General features: G+C 42.1%; 1 protein-coding gene and 1 long non-coding RNA gene across 2 annotated transcripts in view; one reads left to right on the forward strand and one right to left on the reverse strand.

The window, feature by feature from the left end:
• Nucleotides 1-3,733, forward strand: part of LOC118431847 — a 21,446-nt gene extending 17,713 nt beyond the window's left edge. Inside the window, exon 3 of the long non-coding RNA XR_004833012.1 lies at nucleotides 3,411-3,733. This is a non-coding gene — a long non-coding RNA (uncharacterized LOC118431847). The remainder of the gene's footprint in view (nucleotides 1-3,410) is intronic.
• A 224-nt stretch (nucleotides 3,734-3,957) lies between these two features.
• Nucleotides 3,958-20,832, reverse strand: part of LOC118431655 (A disintegrin and metalloproteinase with thrombospondin motifs 6-like) — a 29,027-nt gene continuing 12,152 nt past the window's right edge. Inside the window, 12 exon segments of the mRNA XM_035842896.1 lie at nucleotides 3,958-4,315; nucleotides 5,022-5,187; nucleotides 5,797-5,970; nucleotides 6,280-6,420; nucleotides 6,586-6,649; nucleotides 8,048-8,177; nucleotides 13,597-13,735; nucleotides 14,836-15,005; nucleotides 16,440-16,507; nucleotides 16,509-16,520; nucleotides 19,915-20,039; nucleotides 20,479-20,615. Of these exon segments, the coding sequence (XP_035698789.1) occupies nucleotides 4,185-4,315; nucleotides 5,022-5,187; nucleotides 5,797-5,970; nucleotides 6,280-6,420; nucleotides 6,586-6,649; nucleotides 8,048-8,177; nucleotides 13,597-13,735; nucleotides 14,836-15,005; nucleotides 16,440-16,507; nucleotides 16,509-16,520; nucleotides 19,915-20,039; nucleotides 20,479-20,615 (1,457 nt within the window). The 3' untranslated portion in view covers nucleotides 3,958-4,184.

Below are 20,832 nucleotides of genomic sequence, written 5' to 3' on the forward strand. Positions count from 1 at the left end.
GTCCAAATTTAGACAAGCTTTCCATAGACCTAGATCGTGCCAGCGCTGGAGTGCTGACACGGCGCAACTCATGAGTGATTGATGTGGGAAACTAATTTGATGGGACAATTTAAAAACGTGGCAGAAGCCTGATGCATTGGAAGAAACTGTAGGGTTCTCCCCTTCCCGTCAGGGTCATGCGTCCTCGTGATTTAGAGCTCGCAGACTCGTCGTCCGATCGAATCGCGCCTAGTGTGAGGGGGGTATAACGACACGGAGTCGGTCGAGTCGGCGCCTGTCTGACGTCACGGGCCTCAGAAGAAGTCTGAGCGAGGTCAAAGGGAAAACTTGTAGTAATCAGAAGTTGTCCAGATCATTCTTATACATGTCCAGACGAATTTGTTTATGCATCAGGGCCTTCCCCTTTGGCCATTAATGTCATGCATTGCACTGCGCATGTACAGTTTAAACACTGAACTGGCTTATTACTGTGAACATCTAAGATAAACTGCTTGCAATTACTATAAACTTAAGTCAGATGTTAAATAAGTACAAATCTTGCTGTCCATAGTAGCCACACCATGGACTTGAAGAAAATACCGTTAACAGGTGGTCAATATAGACAGGATTCCTTACGTTCCGGCCATGAGAATAAAATCTAAAGGGCCCACCTGAAAGTAGCCACAATGGGCAGTGGTTCTTATCGACTTATGCAAAGATGTTCACTATAAAACGTTTGGCAAAAATGAAAAGACGAGCAAGCATTACAAATATCAAGCATCAGGTATCTAACGATCCCTATACAATACTCTAACAAAGACAAGTCCACAGAATGTAAATATTGCATTGTGATATATTCTTCATGTCGTGCATTTTACGTAGTCAGCCCATGTCAGGCTGCAATGACGATTGTACAATAAACTCCCTTATCACATCTCTGTACAGTCTCTGTCAACTCAAGCATACATACACAAGTCCCCCTCCCCCATACTGGAGGGCTAAACTTGTCTTACATTTTTAATATCATAACAATTTGTAATGATATCAGATATAAGATACAGTCAAGTACTTTACCGAGAACATCAGGATGATTTTTCTCACCCTGTATAACATTATTAGATCAAACAATGCTGTGCATTACATTAAAATAATTGTGTCTCCTCACATCATTCGAGAAAAACATAATATTTCTATGTACACATTTACCTACGAGAACATTAGATAGAACATTTAAATGAATTGGGGAGAAAATTTAGGTTATCGGCTGTTTCATAAATTCCCAAAATTTAAGGGAGATGAAATAAAAATTCATGCAAAGGAGGAAAAAAATTCAGTTTCTGCTTTTATTTTCTGTTTCTTCTCATAAGATGACTGAAATCCAAATCCCTAACATCTGCTTTTGCAGGGGAAGATTCTTACCAAACGTAAAAAGCACCCAATGGTCCAGAAAAAAATAATAATTTCCTCATCTTCCCCCTTTAAAAAACGTGAAGACACACACATCAGTGTGAACATGAGTATATCAGTGTTAAAGTGCTCTCCAAGCAAAGGTTCGGCTCAGGCTGTTTCACTTTATTTTGTGCTGTTTTCTTTATGTCTTCTAGCTTGGCTGGAAAAGATTTTAAAAACGGCACAAAATACTGTAAATGCAGAAATGTTCGCAGTGGATTAATGTTCGCGGTTTTCGCGGTGACCACTTCACCGCAAAGTTAAAACCACCGCAAACATTTTTCTAGTACAGTATTAGACTGCAGTCTATGGTGTTACCGCGAACTTAAAACCACCACGAAAAGTCCTTTTTCCCTCTACCCCAAAATTAAATCCCCGCGAACTTAAATGCATTTACAATACAAAGCCTCCCAAACGCCTAAAAACACATAAAAACACTCAGAGCCAAACCTCTGCTTGGAGAGTATGTTAGTTTTAAAGTGTCTCCAAGCAGAGGTTCGGCTCCGGTATTTTTAGCGGGCTTTCTATTTTGAGCTTTCTTTGTCTTCTAGCTTGGCTTGAATCGACTCAAAAAAAAAAAACGCACAAAATAGAAAGCCTAAAAAAACAACTGTAGCCGAACCTTTACCTGAAGAGTATGTTAAAGAACCTACATCGGTTGTAGCTGTCTATGATGAAGTACTGGAGGTAGGTAATGACAATACACATGAAACGTAAAAAGTAATCGTGACATTTTGTCTCATAACTAACATGAAAACACTGTCTTCTACGACTCCTGTGAAAACATCATCCAAACTTTTTTTGTCGTAGTTCAATTGAGTGACTGGATCGATACAATTTCAATTTACCAAAAAAAATATTGGTATGCACAGAACTGCACAGTATGGTTTGGAGTGTGTACTAACATGGCCAGGGTCAACTCTAAAATTCATTGATTTAAATAATTATGATAAAGCCAGAACAATGGACAAAAAGTTGCTAATCTAAATTTACCCCCCAAACAATAAGAATTAAATATCTACAAGGAACACTTCTGACTTGATACAAATCAGCAGTTAAATTTGAATCATTTCAAATTTCATCCAAAGTTTCAACAAAATGATTTTAAACAATCTAAGAAATAATTTTGCAGAAATGACCCACTGTTGCAGTCCAGTTGTTGCAATGCTTGGGAGGTAAAATGCACTTCTGTTCCAAAAGTGCCCATGGCAAATTTTATCATATAATATGACAGTATCATTGATACAGTCTTATTTTACATATTATCTTAATATGTGTTAAATACAATATTATTGAGTACACCATTCAATAACGTATTTACAATTTAAAATTAGGGCACAAGTGAAAAACATAATATATAACTGCACTTCACACGAGTGTGTGTTCATATAGTTTATATAGTTATGTAATATATAATAGATTTAAGTAATTAAAATATGAGGTTAGCATTTTGACGATAATTATTGCATTAGACATTGCTAGAATTATTATTTGTAAGATTATGTAGAATATTTTGGTCAATAACTATTGTTATTGAGGCTTTTATGATTAAGCTATGAGCAACACAATATGTTCAAATATAAATTAGAGAATGACTTAAATACATGTAGTATTCAGGAATAGAAACTTTAACTTAGTTATTGAAGCCAGGTGACTGTTCAATTTAGGCATGTAAAGCTGAAAATAATATCCTACAGAGATATTTTGTCTGTATTCAAAAATTTCTAAAATGTTTCATCAAATGGTTATTTTCCACTCTGAATATCCTCTTTGAATTAAAATTTTTACCCAAAGCATCAACATATCTCACATTGATGACTCCAACTTCGACTTAAATTTCAGATTAGAATATCAACATTGACTTCTTACTTATTGGGCATAACAAACAACTTGCACTTTTCTTTAAAATGCAAAATACACACATATACTGTACACTTCTGACTCCTAATATAAATAAAATGTGGGTGGCTTGAAGAGTTCAGTTCACAACATTCATTTTCTTCATTCATTTCTGTACAATAATTAATATTTCAGTGAACCACTTGAGTCCTCACTTGCATGAGTATACCCTATACTTATCATAGACATGGTAGCCAGCGTTGACAATCATTTGCACCTGAATTGACCACACCAACACAACTCATTGTTTCTCAAATAAGAAAAATGACATAAATGCCTGTCTTTTTTTCCTAAATTACAAACTTCAGCAAGACTTTTACTGTATGGACCTCAAAGAATTGAGACACTAAACTGGTTCATTCAGGTCTCGCATTTTTTATAGGAATGCTTGTTTTTCTGTCACCAATGTTAACGTTGGTTCACCTTTATCCGAGAGTAACCTATATTCGTTGTTTGTAAGAGAAAACGTATGAAGAGATGTGAAGTCGGCGGACGGTGGTTTCAAATCGGAACATTTTGAAAATATTGCAAGTTTGAAACCACTGTCAGCAGACCTAATACTCCTAGATGTGCTGTTTTTAAAGACAACGGATAAAGGTCACCCCACGGATAAAGGTGAACTAGCGTTAAATGTAGTACTAGATTTTCTGTAGTACAAAGAACTTTTCTCTAAATTGCAAAATTAAGAAAATACCTAACAGTGCCACCTTTCATATTTGGTATTTGTTAGAAATATGTTGAGATTTCTCTTGACCCCCCTCAACTTGTCCGTCATAGTATCAGAAGAAACAAGGAACAGAGTTGGTGCGACCATCAGAGTTCCTTACACATAACACTGCAGGGGGTTTGGAGCGCGCCTAGCCGCCATTTTGCTGCTTCAGGACTTCTTTACACGTTTTACAGCACATCTGCCGGAAGTATTCTCGGTTGCAGAACTTGAAGCGCAGCACCAGTGGACAGTACGCAACCTTGTTCACATCCTTGCAATCTGGAAACAAGAGAAAAATATCAGCATTCAGAGGGAAAAACAATTTGTTTTGATTTTCGCTTTTCTCTCTTGTCCAAAAACTGAAGAAATTTCACAACATTGTATTTCCAATCTGTTCCACCAGGGGGCAGTAGTTCACATGATAGCAGCCTGGAAACAATGATTAAAACTTTTCCCATCTTTTTGTCCACATTCGTATGCCTTGAAGATTTATCCAAAATACTGAGCTCAGGATTGTAGTTTTCTAACAGACTAAAAGGAGGAACAATTTCTGATTTCTCTGTGTTTCAGATTCATAGGTTTGGGTTTCTCAAACAAAGTATGCTTTTAGGCTGAAATATTCTTTATAATGATTTCATAAAGTTCAGGACAGTAAAAAAAAGAAATTTCCAAAACATTTCAAAGAAGAAGTAAAAGTACATTTAACAAGATGAAACATTGTTTTCTTCAATTTTGTTTTACCACATTTGTGGAAGGATTGACATAACAGCTGACTTTTACCTTTTTTCCAGATGTCAACCCGGAGACCAGACTGTAAGGTTTGATCCACTCACACCGGGAAAGACCCCTACTCATTTTCATAAGTGCGGTGGGTTCTTTAACGTGCTGAGTTTGGGCTGATAAGGCCCAAACTCAACTTTGTTACAGTTATTGCAAGTCAATTTAAATGAAGGAAAAGATTTCAAATCAAAAATTTAAGACCCACCTTCGTCCGCGGTGTCGCCCACGTCGACAGAGTCACATGGGGAGACACACTCCTGCATGTCGGAGGGGCGCAGGGTGGTGGGGCAGTCCGTCGCAGGGAGGTCCGTTACGGGAGACAGGCACTGGATGGTGCGCCGCTGCTGCCCCTTACCACAGTCCGCAGAACACTGGGGGGGGGGGGGGTAATTGGGGGGGTTAATTTACATACATGAAGTAAGTACATAAAAAACTTACTTGGCCAAACCAACCTTTCAATTGCCAAATATTTAACAACATTTTTCTATGGATTTTCATTTCCAGCAATGGAATTCTTTAATTATCATTGGCTCTGTTTTTCTGTGTTGACCAATGCTTGATGCCATGACTGTGAAAGGTAACAAGTACTGTAAATGCAGAAATGTTCATGGTGGATTAATGTTCGCGGTTTTTGTGGTGACCACATCACCGCGAACTTAAATCCACCGCTAACATTTTTCTATTATGGTATTAGACTGCAGTCTACAGTGTTACCGCAAACTTAAAACCACTGTGAAAAGTCATTTTTCCCACTACCGCGAAATTAAATTCCCGCGAACTTAAATGCATTTACAGTATATCAAAATTCATTCATAGGAAAATCTTATTTGCCCTATTGGACAAGTGGCGTAGGACATGAACTTCACTTTCCCGAACAGCACTTTCACTTGCCCGGGACAATCGGGCTCCCCTGCGGCTCTAGTGGGTTCACCCGTTAGACCGCACACCTGAAATAGGAAACCTTCAAACTGTGTCCTTACCTGACTCCACGGCCCAGTGACCCATCTTGGTGGCGGGCAGGCTCCGGCGTTACACGGCGCTTTGCTGACGGGTTTGGTGTTGCCGGGGCAACGGTCAGGGGTCAGGTTCTGTCCGTCGGTCGTCATGCAGGAGACAGTACGGGTCATCTCGCCATCTCCGCACTTCGGCGTGCACTGGGGAGGGGGATAAGGGCAAGGTGAGTTCAATACAAGGTCAAGATGTAAACTGGGATAAGATACTAAGGAATGATAGCAAGCACATTTAACAGGAGAAGAGAAAAAGTCTATGCTATTCTATCTATATTAAGGAACATGAACTAAATAATAAAGTGAAAGTACAATGATCAGAATGCACAGGATTTATTGCAGTATATTAAAGTTTTTATGTCTGAGATAATTATATAATCTCTTTGGTGTAGAATGCTAGAATGGCCTTGATTCAAGGAAAATGAGACACGTAAACTTCATGTTTTGTTTCCTCACCTCTGACCAGTCGCCGGTGACCCAGGTCGGAGGGCAGGGGTCAACGTTGCAGCTGCGCCGCACAACGGGTTTCCGAGTCTGGCACTCCGTCTCGGGAATTATTTCCTGCTCCAGGGCCGAGACTGTGCGGTAGCAGTACACCTCTCGGGTCTGCGTGCCGCGGTCGCACGACTTACTGCATTCTTGCCAGTCTCCTCGGAACCATCTGGGGATGGAGAAAGGTATTGCTTAGCACTTAGCGCGATGAGAAAGAGCTATGAGTGGGAGTTAACGCACACATCACGAGATGGTACGGTAGCAGTACACCTCTCGGGTCTGCGTGCCGCGGTCGCACGACTTACTGCACTCTTGCCACTCGCCACGGAACCATCTGGGGGTGGGAAAAGGTATTGCTTAGCACTTAGCGCGATGAGAAAGAGCTATGAGTGGGAGTTAACGCACACATCACGAGACTGTGCGGTAGCAGTACACCTCACTGTGTGCCGCGGTCGCACGGCTTACTGCCCTCCTGCCACTCGCCTCGGAACCATCTGGGGATGGAGAAAAGGTATTGCTTAGCACTTAGCGCGATGAGAAAGAGCTATGAGTGGGAGTTAACGCACACATCACAAGACTGTGCGGTAGCGGTACACCTCTCGGGTCTGCGTGCCGCGGTCGCACGACTTACTGCACTCCTGCCAGTCTCCTCGGAACCATCTGGGGGTGGGAAAAAGTATTGCTTAGCACTTAGCGCGATGAGAAAGAGTTATGAGTGGGAGTTAACGCACACATCACGAGATGGTACGGTAGCAGTACACCTCTCGGGTCTGCGTGTTGCGTTCGCATGACTTACTGCACTCCTGCCAGTCACCGTGGAACCATCTGGGAAAGGTAAAAAAAAGGTATTGTGTAAGGCTACACAAACATTTAACACTCGGCACTATAGGAAAGAGTATGGGAGTTAAACATGCATCACGAGACTGTACGGTAACAGTACACCTCTCGGGTCTGTGTGCCGCGGTCGCAAGACTTACTGCACTCCTGCCAATCTCCTCGGAACCATCTGGGGGTGGAGAAAGGTATTGCTTAGCACTAAGCGCGATGAGAAAGAGTTATGAGTGGGAGTTAAACACACATCACGAGACTGTGCGGTAGCAGTACACTTCACTGTGTGCCACGGTCACATGACTTACTGCACTCCTGCCACTCACCGTGGAACCATCTGAGGTACAAAAATTAAGGGTAATGAATTAGTCATACAAACTTAACGGCCTGTATGTATGCCAAGGAAAGGGTATGTCAGAAAGGGCTGATGATGATGGATGCTATTCTGTCATTAGCTATCATTTTCCAAAAAGTTTCGAATGAAAGGATGCCATTCTAAAAATGTTCCACTGAAATAGCTCAAGCTAAATGGTGGATCCAAGTAAAATGAAAGTCAAAGTAGCTCAATGGTAGAGTATTCGCTTTGTACCCGGGATGTTCAATACCTGCTTAGCACTCGGCACTATCATGATAAGTAGTTAGGACCCTCAGTAAAGACCCTCACCCAAGCAACCAACTGTCTTAAACAACAAGCAACCACATGTCCTCAGCTCAGCCCCTCGAGTGGTTGCTTAGACCAGGTTGAACTGTACCTTCTTTTGTGATGGCAAATGACACAGATGTTTACAGGTGTCAGATGATAACACCTCACCTCACCTAGTGCCATCCTCATCAAGAGGGTCGTGGACCATGGTTGATAACAGAATACATAAATTTGAGATAAACATTTCATTGCAGTACTTACTCTGCAGGACAGGGGTCCTCGTTGCACGCGCGAGTTTTCTCCATGGGCCTGGCTTCCTGGTCACAGTAGGAGTCGCTCACGATGGACCGGTCGTCGTCACGGATACACAGCGCTGCAGAGGTGGATATGCCTGCAGGAGGAAACACCACATCACTGTCAGACTTTCTGTTCAAACTACAAGACAACAAAATCTGGGACGCACTGGGACTACAGTATTGTCCACGCTGCCAGTTGTCCCACGCATGTTGCGGTGCACTCAGAGTACGGCCCGTGCTGCCAGGTGAAGGTATAAAACAAACAAACAAACAAACAAACCTCCTGCACAGGTAGCTGTACACTGTACAGCCCGTGTTGCAATTACTGAACGTCAAACAAACAAACAAACAAACAAACAAACCTTCTGCACAGGTAGCGGTACACTCAGAGTACGGCCATGTTGCCAGGGAACAAAACAAACAAACAAACAAACAAACCTCCCACGCAGGTAGCGGTACACTCGGAGTACGGCCCGTGTTGCCAGGTAACAAAACAAACAAACAAACAAACAAACCTCCGGCGCATGTCGCTGTACACTCGGAGTACGGCCCATGTTGCCAGGTAACAAAACAAACAAACAAACAAACAAACCTCCGGCGCAGGTAGCGGTACACTCAGAGTACGGCCCGTGTTGCCAGGTAACAAAACAAACAAACAAACCTCCGGCGCAGGTAGCGGTACACTCAGAGTACGGCCCGTGTTGCCAGGTAACAAAGCAAACAAACAAACAAACCTCCTGCACATGTTGCGGTACACTCGGAGTACGGCCCGTGTTGCCATTAGTGTAGGTCAAACAAACAAACAAACAAGCGAACCTCCGGCGCAGGTAGCGGTGCACTCGGAGTTCTGCCCGTGTTGCCAGGTGAAGGTACAAAACAAACAAACAAACAAACCTCCTGCACAAGTAGCTGTACACTGTACAGCCCGTGTTGCCATTAGTGAAGGTTAAACAAACAAACAAACAAACGAACAAACAAACCTCCGGCGCAGGTAGCGGGACACTCGGAGTTCTGCCCATGTGGCCAGGTGGAGGTATAAAACAAACAAACAAACAAACCTCCAGCGCATGTCACGGTACACTCGGAGTTCTGCCCGTGTTGCCAGGTGAAGGTATAAAACAAACTAGAAAGGCCGACATTTGCTTGGGTGCAAATACAGCATATTTCAGCCATACCCATTCCCACGCAACATTGGACTGTTCCAAGTCACCCCTGCGCAAAAATGCAATATTTTAATGTAAGTTATCCCCAAAAGAGAACTAATATTGTGAATTGATTCCATGTCAAAACAGAGCTTGCCCAATATGCCCCGGGCCCATATGGAAGAATATAATCTTCCACAGGAGCGCAGGTATGGTTTTGATGCTGGTGGGAACTTTTCGGTAGCCGGGGATGTAGGGCGCTGTATCTCGTGAACGGATGGTGCGAGCACGACGATTTTTGGTACGTGGGTTGGGGGTGGTAGCCTAACACTCAGGTTTGATTTTGGGCCTCCTGGCGTTTGAACTTGACATTGCAGGTGGCATTTTTGGTGTTTTGGGGGCACTTTTGGCGCTGTGTGTCCGGAACGATACGCGCGATTGCGACGATTTTTGGTGCATGGGTGGGGGGTTGTTGCCTGTTGCCTAGGATTGACTTTGGGCCTTGTCGCGTTTGAACTTGACCCGGCAGGTCGAATTTTGTGTCCGGGAGGGGTGTTTCCGGAGTTATATCTTCTGAACGGCTGGTGCTGGCGCGATGATATTTGGCACATGTGTCGGCGGTGGCTGAATAATGCTCAATTTTGATTTTGGCGCCCTTGGTGCTTGAACTTGACATTTTAGGTTACCTTTTGTGCGGGCACGGGGCGTGCGCTGTATCTCCGGAACGCAAGGTACCATTGTGTTGCTATTTGGTACGTGAGTTGTTTGTGGTGTCCTGGTGGTCAGGTTTGATTTTGGACCTCCTAGTGCTTGAACTTGATACTGTATAGGTTGACCCTGTTTTTGTGTGGTTGGGGCATCCTCCCAATATCTGCTTGGTTTTAAAAACAGATTATGGTTGGGTGTAGAACCATCATCTGGCCTGGGCCACCTTCAATGTATCAGGTTACTTAGTGGCACTGACAGTTTGCCAGATGACGGGAGTGTACAAGATTATATATCTGTTGGTCAGGTATAATTGGAGTTTGCTTATTACTCTTTGTGGTGTTTCTAGAGCTGAGTTTTAAGTTTCGGTACAAGTTCCTTTACCCTGTTGGCAATCATGGTTGAACTTGAACTTAAACAGAAGAAGATGCAATTTTCTAATGTGGAGGAGAACTGTATAGAGTGTGGGCATAAGAGAAAGGTATGTGTATGATTTGTCCTGTGTTTCTTTTTGTTTCTTTGGTAATGCCATTTCCATACTGTATACAGGTAATTTGTTGTTTTGGGCTAGTCATATTCGCTTGGTTTTTGGGCCTGCTTAATCTATGGTACAGGCAGGGTTAAGTGGTGGAGGCTTAGCTTTGTTCTGTTTTAAATTCAGTATCGTTTGTTGCATTTTGTCGCGGCAAATATATGATGAAATTCCCCTTCTAAGCAACTGCTCATTGGTTTGCGGGGATGTTTGCTGGGTGTTTGCTCTGACTACAACAGCTTCTGAACTTTTCAAAGCTTCCATTGCCAGCAGCTTGCCATCTATAAATGGGATTGACAAGGACATTTTTCATAGTAAATTATGCTGTTAAATTTGGCTTAGATACTACAGGAGATTTAGGTTTGGGTTGGATGGATTGAATGAAAATATCATACCACCCTGGGGACTAACTGTTGCTGCTGCATGGGGGCTACCACTATTCATATTGTCTAATGTCTATGGAACTACAGATAAAAGTATCATTGGTCAAATTATGCAAGTAACATTCCGATGTCAAGTGAATAACACCCCAGAAATAAATCTTTAATGAATATCATTGGAAGAACACAAACCAAGGAGACTTAGCAGCTGCATTAGGTCAGTACATTGAAATAGGAAGATATTAGTATACAGGGCTCGAAATACTGGGTGCATGTGCACCCAGGTGCAACCAAAATTGGAACTGTGCACCCAATTTTTTTTTGTGGGTGCACAGGGTGCACCCAAATATTTTCATAGGCTTATGTATGTAAAGATGTCAAAGTATACTAGTATACATCATATTCTTGACATCTAAGTGTTAGAAAGATAATAAAAAATGTCTGTCATGGTACTTGTTGAAGAATTTGATAGCTTGTAACTAAGTTTTATTATCAAGTTATTACTTAAATTTAAGTAGTGCACCCAAAAATGTTTTGGTGCACCCAATTTTTCAAGCTGGGTGCACCAGTGCACTTAATCCCAAAAATGAATTTCGAGCCCTGGTATATCATGTGACAGAGTAACTACATGTGCATGGGCCATCTGAGACAAAAAAAGGTAGCGTCTCAACAACTTCAAAGTACTGTGGTTGGTTACATACTTAAGAAATCCAAAATAAGTAATGTTCATCCATGTCCAAACTTACAAATTCAGAAAATGAAATTTCAGAGTCAGACTTTTGCATGGTGCACAACCAACACGGTAAAAAGCTCATTTTCCAACCACGTACCACAGACAAAAAGGCAAAAATACACAATAGGTCTACAGAAACCCAATACATTTCATGCAGGCCTGAGGTCTACGAACTCTTGTTGGTTTTTAGAATTGCGGCAGCTCCTATTTTTCCGAGAGTGAAAAAAAACGCATCTTTCATTCAGAAGATTTTCGTCATGAAATTACATGACGCCATTCAACAATTTCCACTTCGATAACTAGGTCTAAGTACCGTGACGGTCATAATCTCCTTGTGATGTGGGTACATTTATTATTGCAGTGAACTTTTTTTAAGCAAGTAGGGCATACGTTTTAATAATTGTCAGGTGCAGGTACTGTGTAGTAGAAGTGTTGTTGTTTTTTTCAAGCTAAAAACTTCAATCTTCTTCTTGTTTTGTATGAGCCATTACATAAACGGAGACGTCTCGAAATTTTACAAGAATTTTACCACTCTGTCGCTTCATTTCTTTTCTGAAAGATCCCAGGACCAACAAGTTAATTTGATTTTGCTTTATCTATATATTTCATTTTCCTTCGAATTCTTTGTTAAGTATATGCCCCTGCATACCACTGTTAAATTGTTTTACTTTGTATGCAATCAGCCATCGGACGTAATCTTGTCTGAGTGTTATAATTTCCTGCTCGTAGCGTGCGAGACCTGGAGGATAGGTGTTTCTACTTTGTTCGGGGGTTTCTTTTCGGAGGTCAGTGGTGATACTCTGGTACTGAGAGTGTTTTATTGGACTCAAACTCTGGCAGTTTAAAGTTACTTACAATTTGAATGTACAAAGTTTACGTAAAAAAAGAACAACAACAACACTAGAAGTACCTACATTTGTTCGGGAAAAAATACATGCATTCTCGCCACTGTCAAACTTACGTATCAAAACTAAACGCAAGCCGTCCAATTTTCCCTGTCCAAATCTGCCGAAAATGATTGATAGTGCCATGCGGAATGTTGGTAAATTCATCGACACTAACGTTCGATGCACGCGTACCGTCCGCTACCGCTCAAATGACCCTGTCTGACTCCAAATCCTCGCAAACTACAATTTCAAACCCGGTAAAGGGGACCATATGGCCACTGTAAGGCTGTAATATGCATCTGTTTGTGTATATACGGGATTGCAATGCCCCGCTTATGAATATTAACTAGCATTCGCCTTTCTCGTCGCTGATTGGCTGGCGTCCATAAAGTAATTATCTCTCGCTCTCCCCAGACCGCTGGCACCTGGCACGTGTGGGCTCTGGGGTCACTGGAGTTCACGGCAGGAAGCCGAAAGAAAACCAATTTCCCCTCAGAAAAGCGCTGAAATTAAGCATTTTAAAGTAGTTTATGCCCAAAATTTTACTTGGATCATTTTACCAACTATCTAATGCCTATCTACACCAAATTTAAGGTCATTCCATTGTAATTCAAGGGAACAGGGGGCCACAATATACCGTTTTGGTCAAAACATGACCTTTAAACTTCAATAAAATCATTTTAGAGGCAGATATGAAAAAAATGAGAAAACAGCACCTCGGTATTGACCCACTCTACCCTTGTGCCAAATTTCAGGTCATTCGGTCACGGAACGACGGAGATGAATTGCTTTGAAGATTTGACAGGAGAAAGAAAGAAAGAAAGAAAGAAAGAAAGAAACATTACGAATACAATATATTTCACCATACCATATATGGTATGGCTGAAATATAACAAACAAACAAACCTCCTGCACAAGTAGCTGTACACTGTACAGCCCGTGTTGCCATTAGTGAAGGTTAAACAAACAAACAAGCGAACCTCCGGCGCAGGTAGCGGTACATTCGGAGTACAGCCCATGTTGCCAGGTAACAAAAACAAACAAACCAACAAACAAACCTCCGGCGCAGGTAGCGGTGCACTCGGAGTACGGCCCATGTTGCCAGGTAACAAAACAAACAAACAAACAAACAAACCTCCGGCGCAGGTAGCGGTACACTCGGAGTACGGCCCGTGCTGCCAGGTGAACACCACCTCGCCGTCTCCGCTGCCCAGCCCGCTCAGAGGAACGTTGTACTGCCAGCGGATTCCCTGGTTAGCCTCCTGAAGAAGGATCTTAGAGGAAACAGAGCAACAACTTAAGGTTAGATTGTGCTTAGAATTAAGGTGTTCAAATCTTGCATGTAAATATATTTACAGAGAACAAATAGGCATGTTATAAATTGTAGAGTCACAACCAGCAGATTCCCTGGTTAGCTTCCTGAAGCAGGATCTTAGAGGGAACAGGATGACAACTTAAGGTTAGATTCTGCTTAAAATTAAGGTGTTCAAATCTTGCATGTAATACATTTTATATTTAGAGAGAATAAGTAGGCATGTTATAAGTCGTAGAGTCACTGCCATGGGGAATCCCCTGGTTAGCTTAACATGATCTTAGAGGAAACAGGAAGACAACTTGAAATTAGATTCTGCTTAAAATTAAGGTGTTCAAATCTTGCATGTTAATACATTGCATATTTAGAGAGAACAAGTAGGCATGTTATAAGTCGTAGAGTCACTGCCATGGGGAATCCCCTGGTTAGCTTCCTGCAACATGATCTTAGAGGGAACAGGAAGACAACTTGGAGTTAGATTCTGGAGCAAGAGTTAAGAGTAACATATTCGTGATCAGTCAAACTTGGACTCAGAGCAATCACTCAGTGATGAAAAATAGTTGCTGAAGACAGGGTAGGGTTAACTATTCAAAAATGGACAGGACATTTTTGTGTACGGTTATAATTAATTATAAAGTTTAAAATTGCATCATAATGGAAAGGACTGTTATAATGTGGCTTGCAAGCAGCTGGCAAGACTCCTGTAGTAGGATCTGGGGAACAGGAGACAAGCTAAACTTCTGAATCAAAAGTTAGGAGTTCAAATCCTGCATTTTAGAACTGAACTTGATAAACAGGTCTTTTACAAATTGCAAAGTGGCTCTATGGGAAAACATGTCAGACTGTTATACCTGAGTGAACAAAAGGCCTACAGACAGACAAAAACTTCATACACTGTAGTATACAGACATTATAAGATGTTTAGATATTTCTTAGTAGCTTCACCAAGAATCCCTGCCATCTTACCATGACTTCTAAGACTTCTTTAGTTGGCCCGAGTGCTGAGAGGGAATATTTTACCATGACTTCTAGGAAAGACCTTCTTAGTAGGAAACACCTTACCATGACTTCCAAGACTTCCTTAGTGGGCCCTAGCGCTGAGAGGGACTCCGGTTCCCCGTCAGGCCGCTCGTAGCTGAAGGTTGTCCCGGCAACCTGGAAGGTGCTCGGCCAGTCGATGGTCCACTGGCCGTTAATGAAGTACTCCTCCCCAACTCCGCCTGCTTTCAGGGCTGTGGGACAAGGATAGAAAGGAAGATTTACTTAAAAGTTCATCTGTGTTGGCAGAAGTCATTCTTGAAGCAGTATAACTGTAAATTTCAACACAAAAATTGGACTCACCCAAATTTTTGACTGAACAGCACCAGTACTAGTCTTTATCAAGGAATGAACTGTTGCAATCCACTGCTGCCTTGACGTCACGTTATGCAGATAGAACACTGAGTCACGTGTTCTATCTGTTCTATCTTTGTTCATTCCTTGACAAAGACTGGTGCTGTTCAGTCATAAATTTGGGTGAATCCAATTTTTGTGTTGGATATTACAGTAAGAAAGATTATTAGAGCATTGCAAAACAGAGACAAACTTCCCGAATATCAGCATTTATATATACAAATAATAGTTTCAGGTGGTTTTCATTTTTAATTCCCTTCTCTTAACTTTAGTCATAATTGTTTCCCATTTCTCAATAAGATTTCTGAAACCTTGACTTGCCTTATTCTTGAAATGTAAGACGTACTGACCTAAGACGTAAGACATACTGACCTAAGACATAAGACATACTGACCTAAGATGTAAGACATACTGACCTAAGACGTAAGACATACTGACCTAAGACATAAGACATACTGACCTAAGACGTAAGACATACTGACCTAAGACGTAAGACATACTGACCTAAGACATAAGACATACTGACCTAAGATGTAAGACATACTGACCTAAGACGTAAGACATACTGACCTAAGACATAAGACATACTGACCTAAGACGTAAGACATACTGACCTAAGATGTAAGACATACTGACCTAAGACATAAGACATACTGACCTAAGACGTAAGACGTACTGACCTAAGACATAAGACATACTGACCTAAGACATAAGACATACTGACCTAAGACGTAAGACATACTGACCTAAGACATAAGACATACTGACCTAAGACATAAGACATACTGACCTAAGACGTAAGACATACTGACCTAAGACGTAAGACATACTGACCTAAGACATAAGACATACTGACCTAAGACGTAAGACATACTGACCTAAGACATAAGACATACTGACCTAAGACGTAAGACATACTGACCTAAGACGTAAGACATACTGACCTAAGACGTAAGACATACTGACCTAAGACGTAAGACATACTGACCTAAGACGTAAGACATACTGACCTAAGACATAAGACGTACTGACCTAAGACATTAGACATACTGACCTAAGACATAAGACATACTGACCTAAGACGTAAGACATACTGACCTAAGATGTAAGACGTACTGACCTAAGACATAAGACGTACTGACCTAAGACATTAGACATACTGACCTAAGACATAAGACATACTGACCTAAGACGTAAGACATACTGACCTAAGACATTAGACATACTGACCTAAGACATAAGACATACTGACCTAAGACATAAGACATACTGACCTAAGTAGTTCTCTGAGATGTGTTTCTCCTCCACCCTGATGTGCACTGCTCCTCGAGGGATGGTCAGGATCTTCTGGTATGCTGGAATGACAAAAGGACTACGTAAAACACTTCAAACCTTCTCAACATAAGTCAGGGCTGGAAATACCACCTGCATATGCACGTTAGTGCAGGTAAAATTGGAGCTGTGCAGGTATTTCTGGAGTCTACCTGCACCTAACCTGCACTGGTCCATGTACTGGGTATATGCAGGTTAGTGCAGGTAAAATTGGAGCTGTGCAGGTATTTCTGGAGTCTACCCTGCACTAACCTGCACTGGTCCATGTACTGGGTATATGCAGGTTAGTGCAGGTAAAATTGGAGCTGTGCAGGTATTTCTGGAGTAGGCCTGCACCTAACCTGCACTGGTCCATGTACTGGGTATATGCAGGTTAGTGCAGGTAAAATTGGAGCTGTGTAGGTATTTCTGATGTCTACCTGCACCTAACCTGCACTGGTTCATGTACTGGGCATATGCAGATTAGTGCAGGTAAAATTGGAGCTGTGCAGGTATTTCTGGAGTCTACCTGCACCTAACCTGCACTGGTCCATGTACTGGGTTTTATTAATTTATTTATTTATTCATTCGGCTGTTTACAGACAGCCAGGGCTGCCCAACTAGCCATACTAGTAGGCTATTGCCAAGGGCTAGCCCTGGGAAAGAACAATACATGTTACATATAAAATCATTGTAGTAAACATTGTCAATATAAAAGCACTATCATTAACATAGCAAAATGGTTACAAATTTACAAATGTTCGTCGTATATATATATATACATACATCATGTACAATATGTACACATAGGAAATCACATAGCATGGTGTAATAAATGTTAATTAACGGAGAATGGGTCTCCAAGAGAGAGCCAGGCTTTGGCCTTGAAGGAGGACAATGTGCGAGCTGTCTGAGTTTCAAGTGGGAGAATGTTCCACAACTGGGTTGCTCTGTGTACTGGGTTTTATACATAGATGTCCTATAATGTAGCTGTATATGGATTGTTATTAGCTGCATTGACTGTTACCACCTATCAAGTATAAAAGAAAAAATAGCAATGGTTCCTGAACAATTTTAGTATGATCCATACCTCCTAAAATCAGAGTGGTGCAGGTAAAATTTGTCTGGTGCAGGTATTTTCAATCATATGTTAACTGCACCAGTGCAGGTATGCACAAAAAAAGGATTTCAAGCCCTGTAAGTCAAGTCAGTCAAGTCAAGTGAAGTCAACCTTCTCCTTAAACCAAACCAAAACCATACTGTCACTGAATGAGACCAGATGTTGGTCATATATTTGGTAAAAGAAAAAAATCTGTGTCCTTCACCTCCAGAAACACAGTAGGAAAGATTTAAAGTGTAAGTCCAAGTCTCCACCCTACCCACACACGTACAAACTGCACCTGTTTCACATCAACACATTACTCCCATTATCACCAATGCCCCCTACCCACACACGTACAGACTGCACCTGTTTCACATCAACACTTTACTCCCATTATCACCAACGCCCCCTACCCACACACGTACAGACTGCACCTGTTTCACATCAGCACATTACTCCAATTCTCACCAACGCCCCCTACCCACACATGTACAGACTGCACCTGTTTCACATCAACACATTACTGCAATTCTCACCAGCGCCCCCTACCCACGCACGTACAAACTGCACCTGTTTCACATCAACACATTACTCCCATTCTCACCAACGCCCCCTACCCACACAGGTACAGACTTCACCTGTTTCACATCAACACATTACTCCGACTATCACCAACGCCCCTACCCACACACGTACAGACTGCACCTGTTTCCCATCAACACATTACTCCAACTATCACCAATGCCCCCTACCCACACACGTACAAACTGCACCTGTTTCACATCAACACATTACTCCAATTATCACCAACGCCCCCTACCCACACACGTACAAACTGCACCTGTTTCACATCAACACATTACTCCCATTCTCACCAGCGCCCCCTACCCACACACGTACAGACTGCACCTGTTTCCCATCAACCCATTACTCCCATTCTCACCAACGCCCCCTACCCACACACGTACAGACTGCACCTGTTTCACATCAACACATTACTCCAATTCTCACCAACGCCCCCTACCCACACACATACAAACTGCACCTGTTTCACATCAACACATTACTCCCATTCTCACCAACGCCCCCTACCCACACACGTACAGACTGCACCTGTTTCACATCAACACATTACTCCAATTCTCACCAACGCCCCCTACCCACACACGTACAGACTGCACCTGTTTCACATCAACACATTAAACCAATTCTCACCAACGCCCCCTACCCACACACATACAAACTGCACCTGTTTCACATCAACACATTACTCCAACTCTCACCAACACCCCCTACCCACACACGTACAAACTGCACCTGTTTCACATCAACACATTAAACCAATTGTCTCCTCCACAGATAACATCACCTTGTCTGCTCCCTGAAGAAACCTGCCAAGGAGTTCAACACCACACCAGGTCTTAATTTCCTTAAATCTTTAAGATGCCGACAACATTTCCTTTCATCTGCCGACTCGGGCTAACCAAGAAGACTTAACTGTCACGTCTTGGAAATCGCAATCGTACCAGAAAGGGGTTTTCTTGGGTGACTACAGAACTTCACACGTTCAAATTGGAGGGATTGAATAAAAGACTGACCGATTGATTGATGATTGATTGATGGATTGGATGTTTTTCTTTACATCTAAGCATCAGCAGATTAGATTGCTAATTAATATATAAATTTGCGGATCAAATTACACATTTAGATGTAAACCCCTCTTTTTGTTTTCCACCTGATTCTGCCTGCCAGTGCACCATCGTGACATCATTGTGATCAATCGCCAAGCAATCAACTTATATGCAAATGAATGAATGAATGAATGAATGAATGAGTCAGTGAGTGAATAAATGAATGAATGAATGAGTCAGTGAGTGAATGAATGAATGGATGAATGAATGAATGAATGAATGAGTCAGTGAGTGAATGAATGAATGGATGAATAAATGAATGGATGAATGAATGGATGAATGAATGAATGAATGAATGAATGAGTCAGTGAGTGAATGGATGAGTGAATGGGATGAATGAATGGATGAATGAATGAATGGATGAATGAATGAATGAATCAGCCAGTCAGTGAATGAATGAATGAATGAGTCAGCCAGTCAGTGAATGAATGAATGAATGAATGAATGAATGAATGATAAATGAATGAGTCAGTGAGTGAATGAATGAATGGATGAATGAATCACACACTCACTCACTATCCAGATAGCATCCGTTGTCCCGTCTTGCAGAGGGTGGACGAATGAATGAATGAATGAATGAATGAATGAATGAATGAATGAATGAATGAATGAATGAATGAAAGAATGAATGAATGAATGACTTACATCCCCCTTGGCAGGTCGTTGTCCACCTCCCCAGACACCGTCTCACACGTGCTGCCGTCCCCGCCGCACAGGCGGCACTTATCCTCCACCGTGTCCGAGTCCAGCAACCGGTCACAGCCAACCAGCTGGGGGGACAAGGTTACAGGTTTGTTTGTTTGTTTGTTTGTTTGTTTGTTTGTTTGTTTATGTGAGAAGCTAGCACACGCACAGCCGGCACTTATCATCCCCCCCGCACAGCCGGCACTTATCCTCCACCGTGTCCGAGTCCAGCAACCGGTCACAGCCAACCAGCTGCAGGGACAAGATTCGTCGATTCGCCTATTCGTTTCCTTTTGTTTGTTTGTTTACTTGTTAATTTGTTTTTTCACAATAACCGATTATTTCAGTAAAACACAGTAAAGCAAACTTGCAAAGGACTGCTATGAAATTCGAAGGCAAACCTGTCCTAATTTCATTCATCATAATCCATTTAGAACTTTCTTTTCAAGTGGTCCTGTTGACAAGCAAACAAGTGGCAGCACAATAAGATAATTATCCTTATCAGAAATGAATTTTTAAACTCACCCGACATTCTCCGTTGATGCAGATATCAAATGACAAGGGGTCGTTGGAACAGCGGGTCCCGTCCACGACCTTCGCTCTCCGCTCCGTATAGAAGTTATAACCGACGGCCAGGCAGGTCAGGGCACAGGGGTCAACACCTGAGGTCAAGGTCAAATCATTAAAACATAATAGTAAGAGCAAAAGGGTCAATACCTGAGGCCAAGGTCATTGAATAAGAAAATCACAGGTAAGGACACAGGGATCAACACATGGGGTCAGGGTCAAATCAAGGTCACAGGTCAGGGCACAGGGGTCAACACATGGGGACAGGGTCAAATCATTAAATCCAAGGTCACAGGTCAGGGCACAGGGGTC

This window comes from Branchiostoma floridae, chromosome 15 (genome assembly GCF_000003815.2).
Source record: "Branchiostoma floridae strain S238N-H82 chromosome 15, Bfl_VNyyK, whole genome shotgun sequence".
NCBI classification, from domain to species: Eukaryota; Metazoa; Chordata; class Leptocardii; order Amphioxiformes; family Branchiostomatidae; genus Branchiostoma; species Branchiostoma floridae.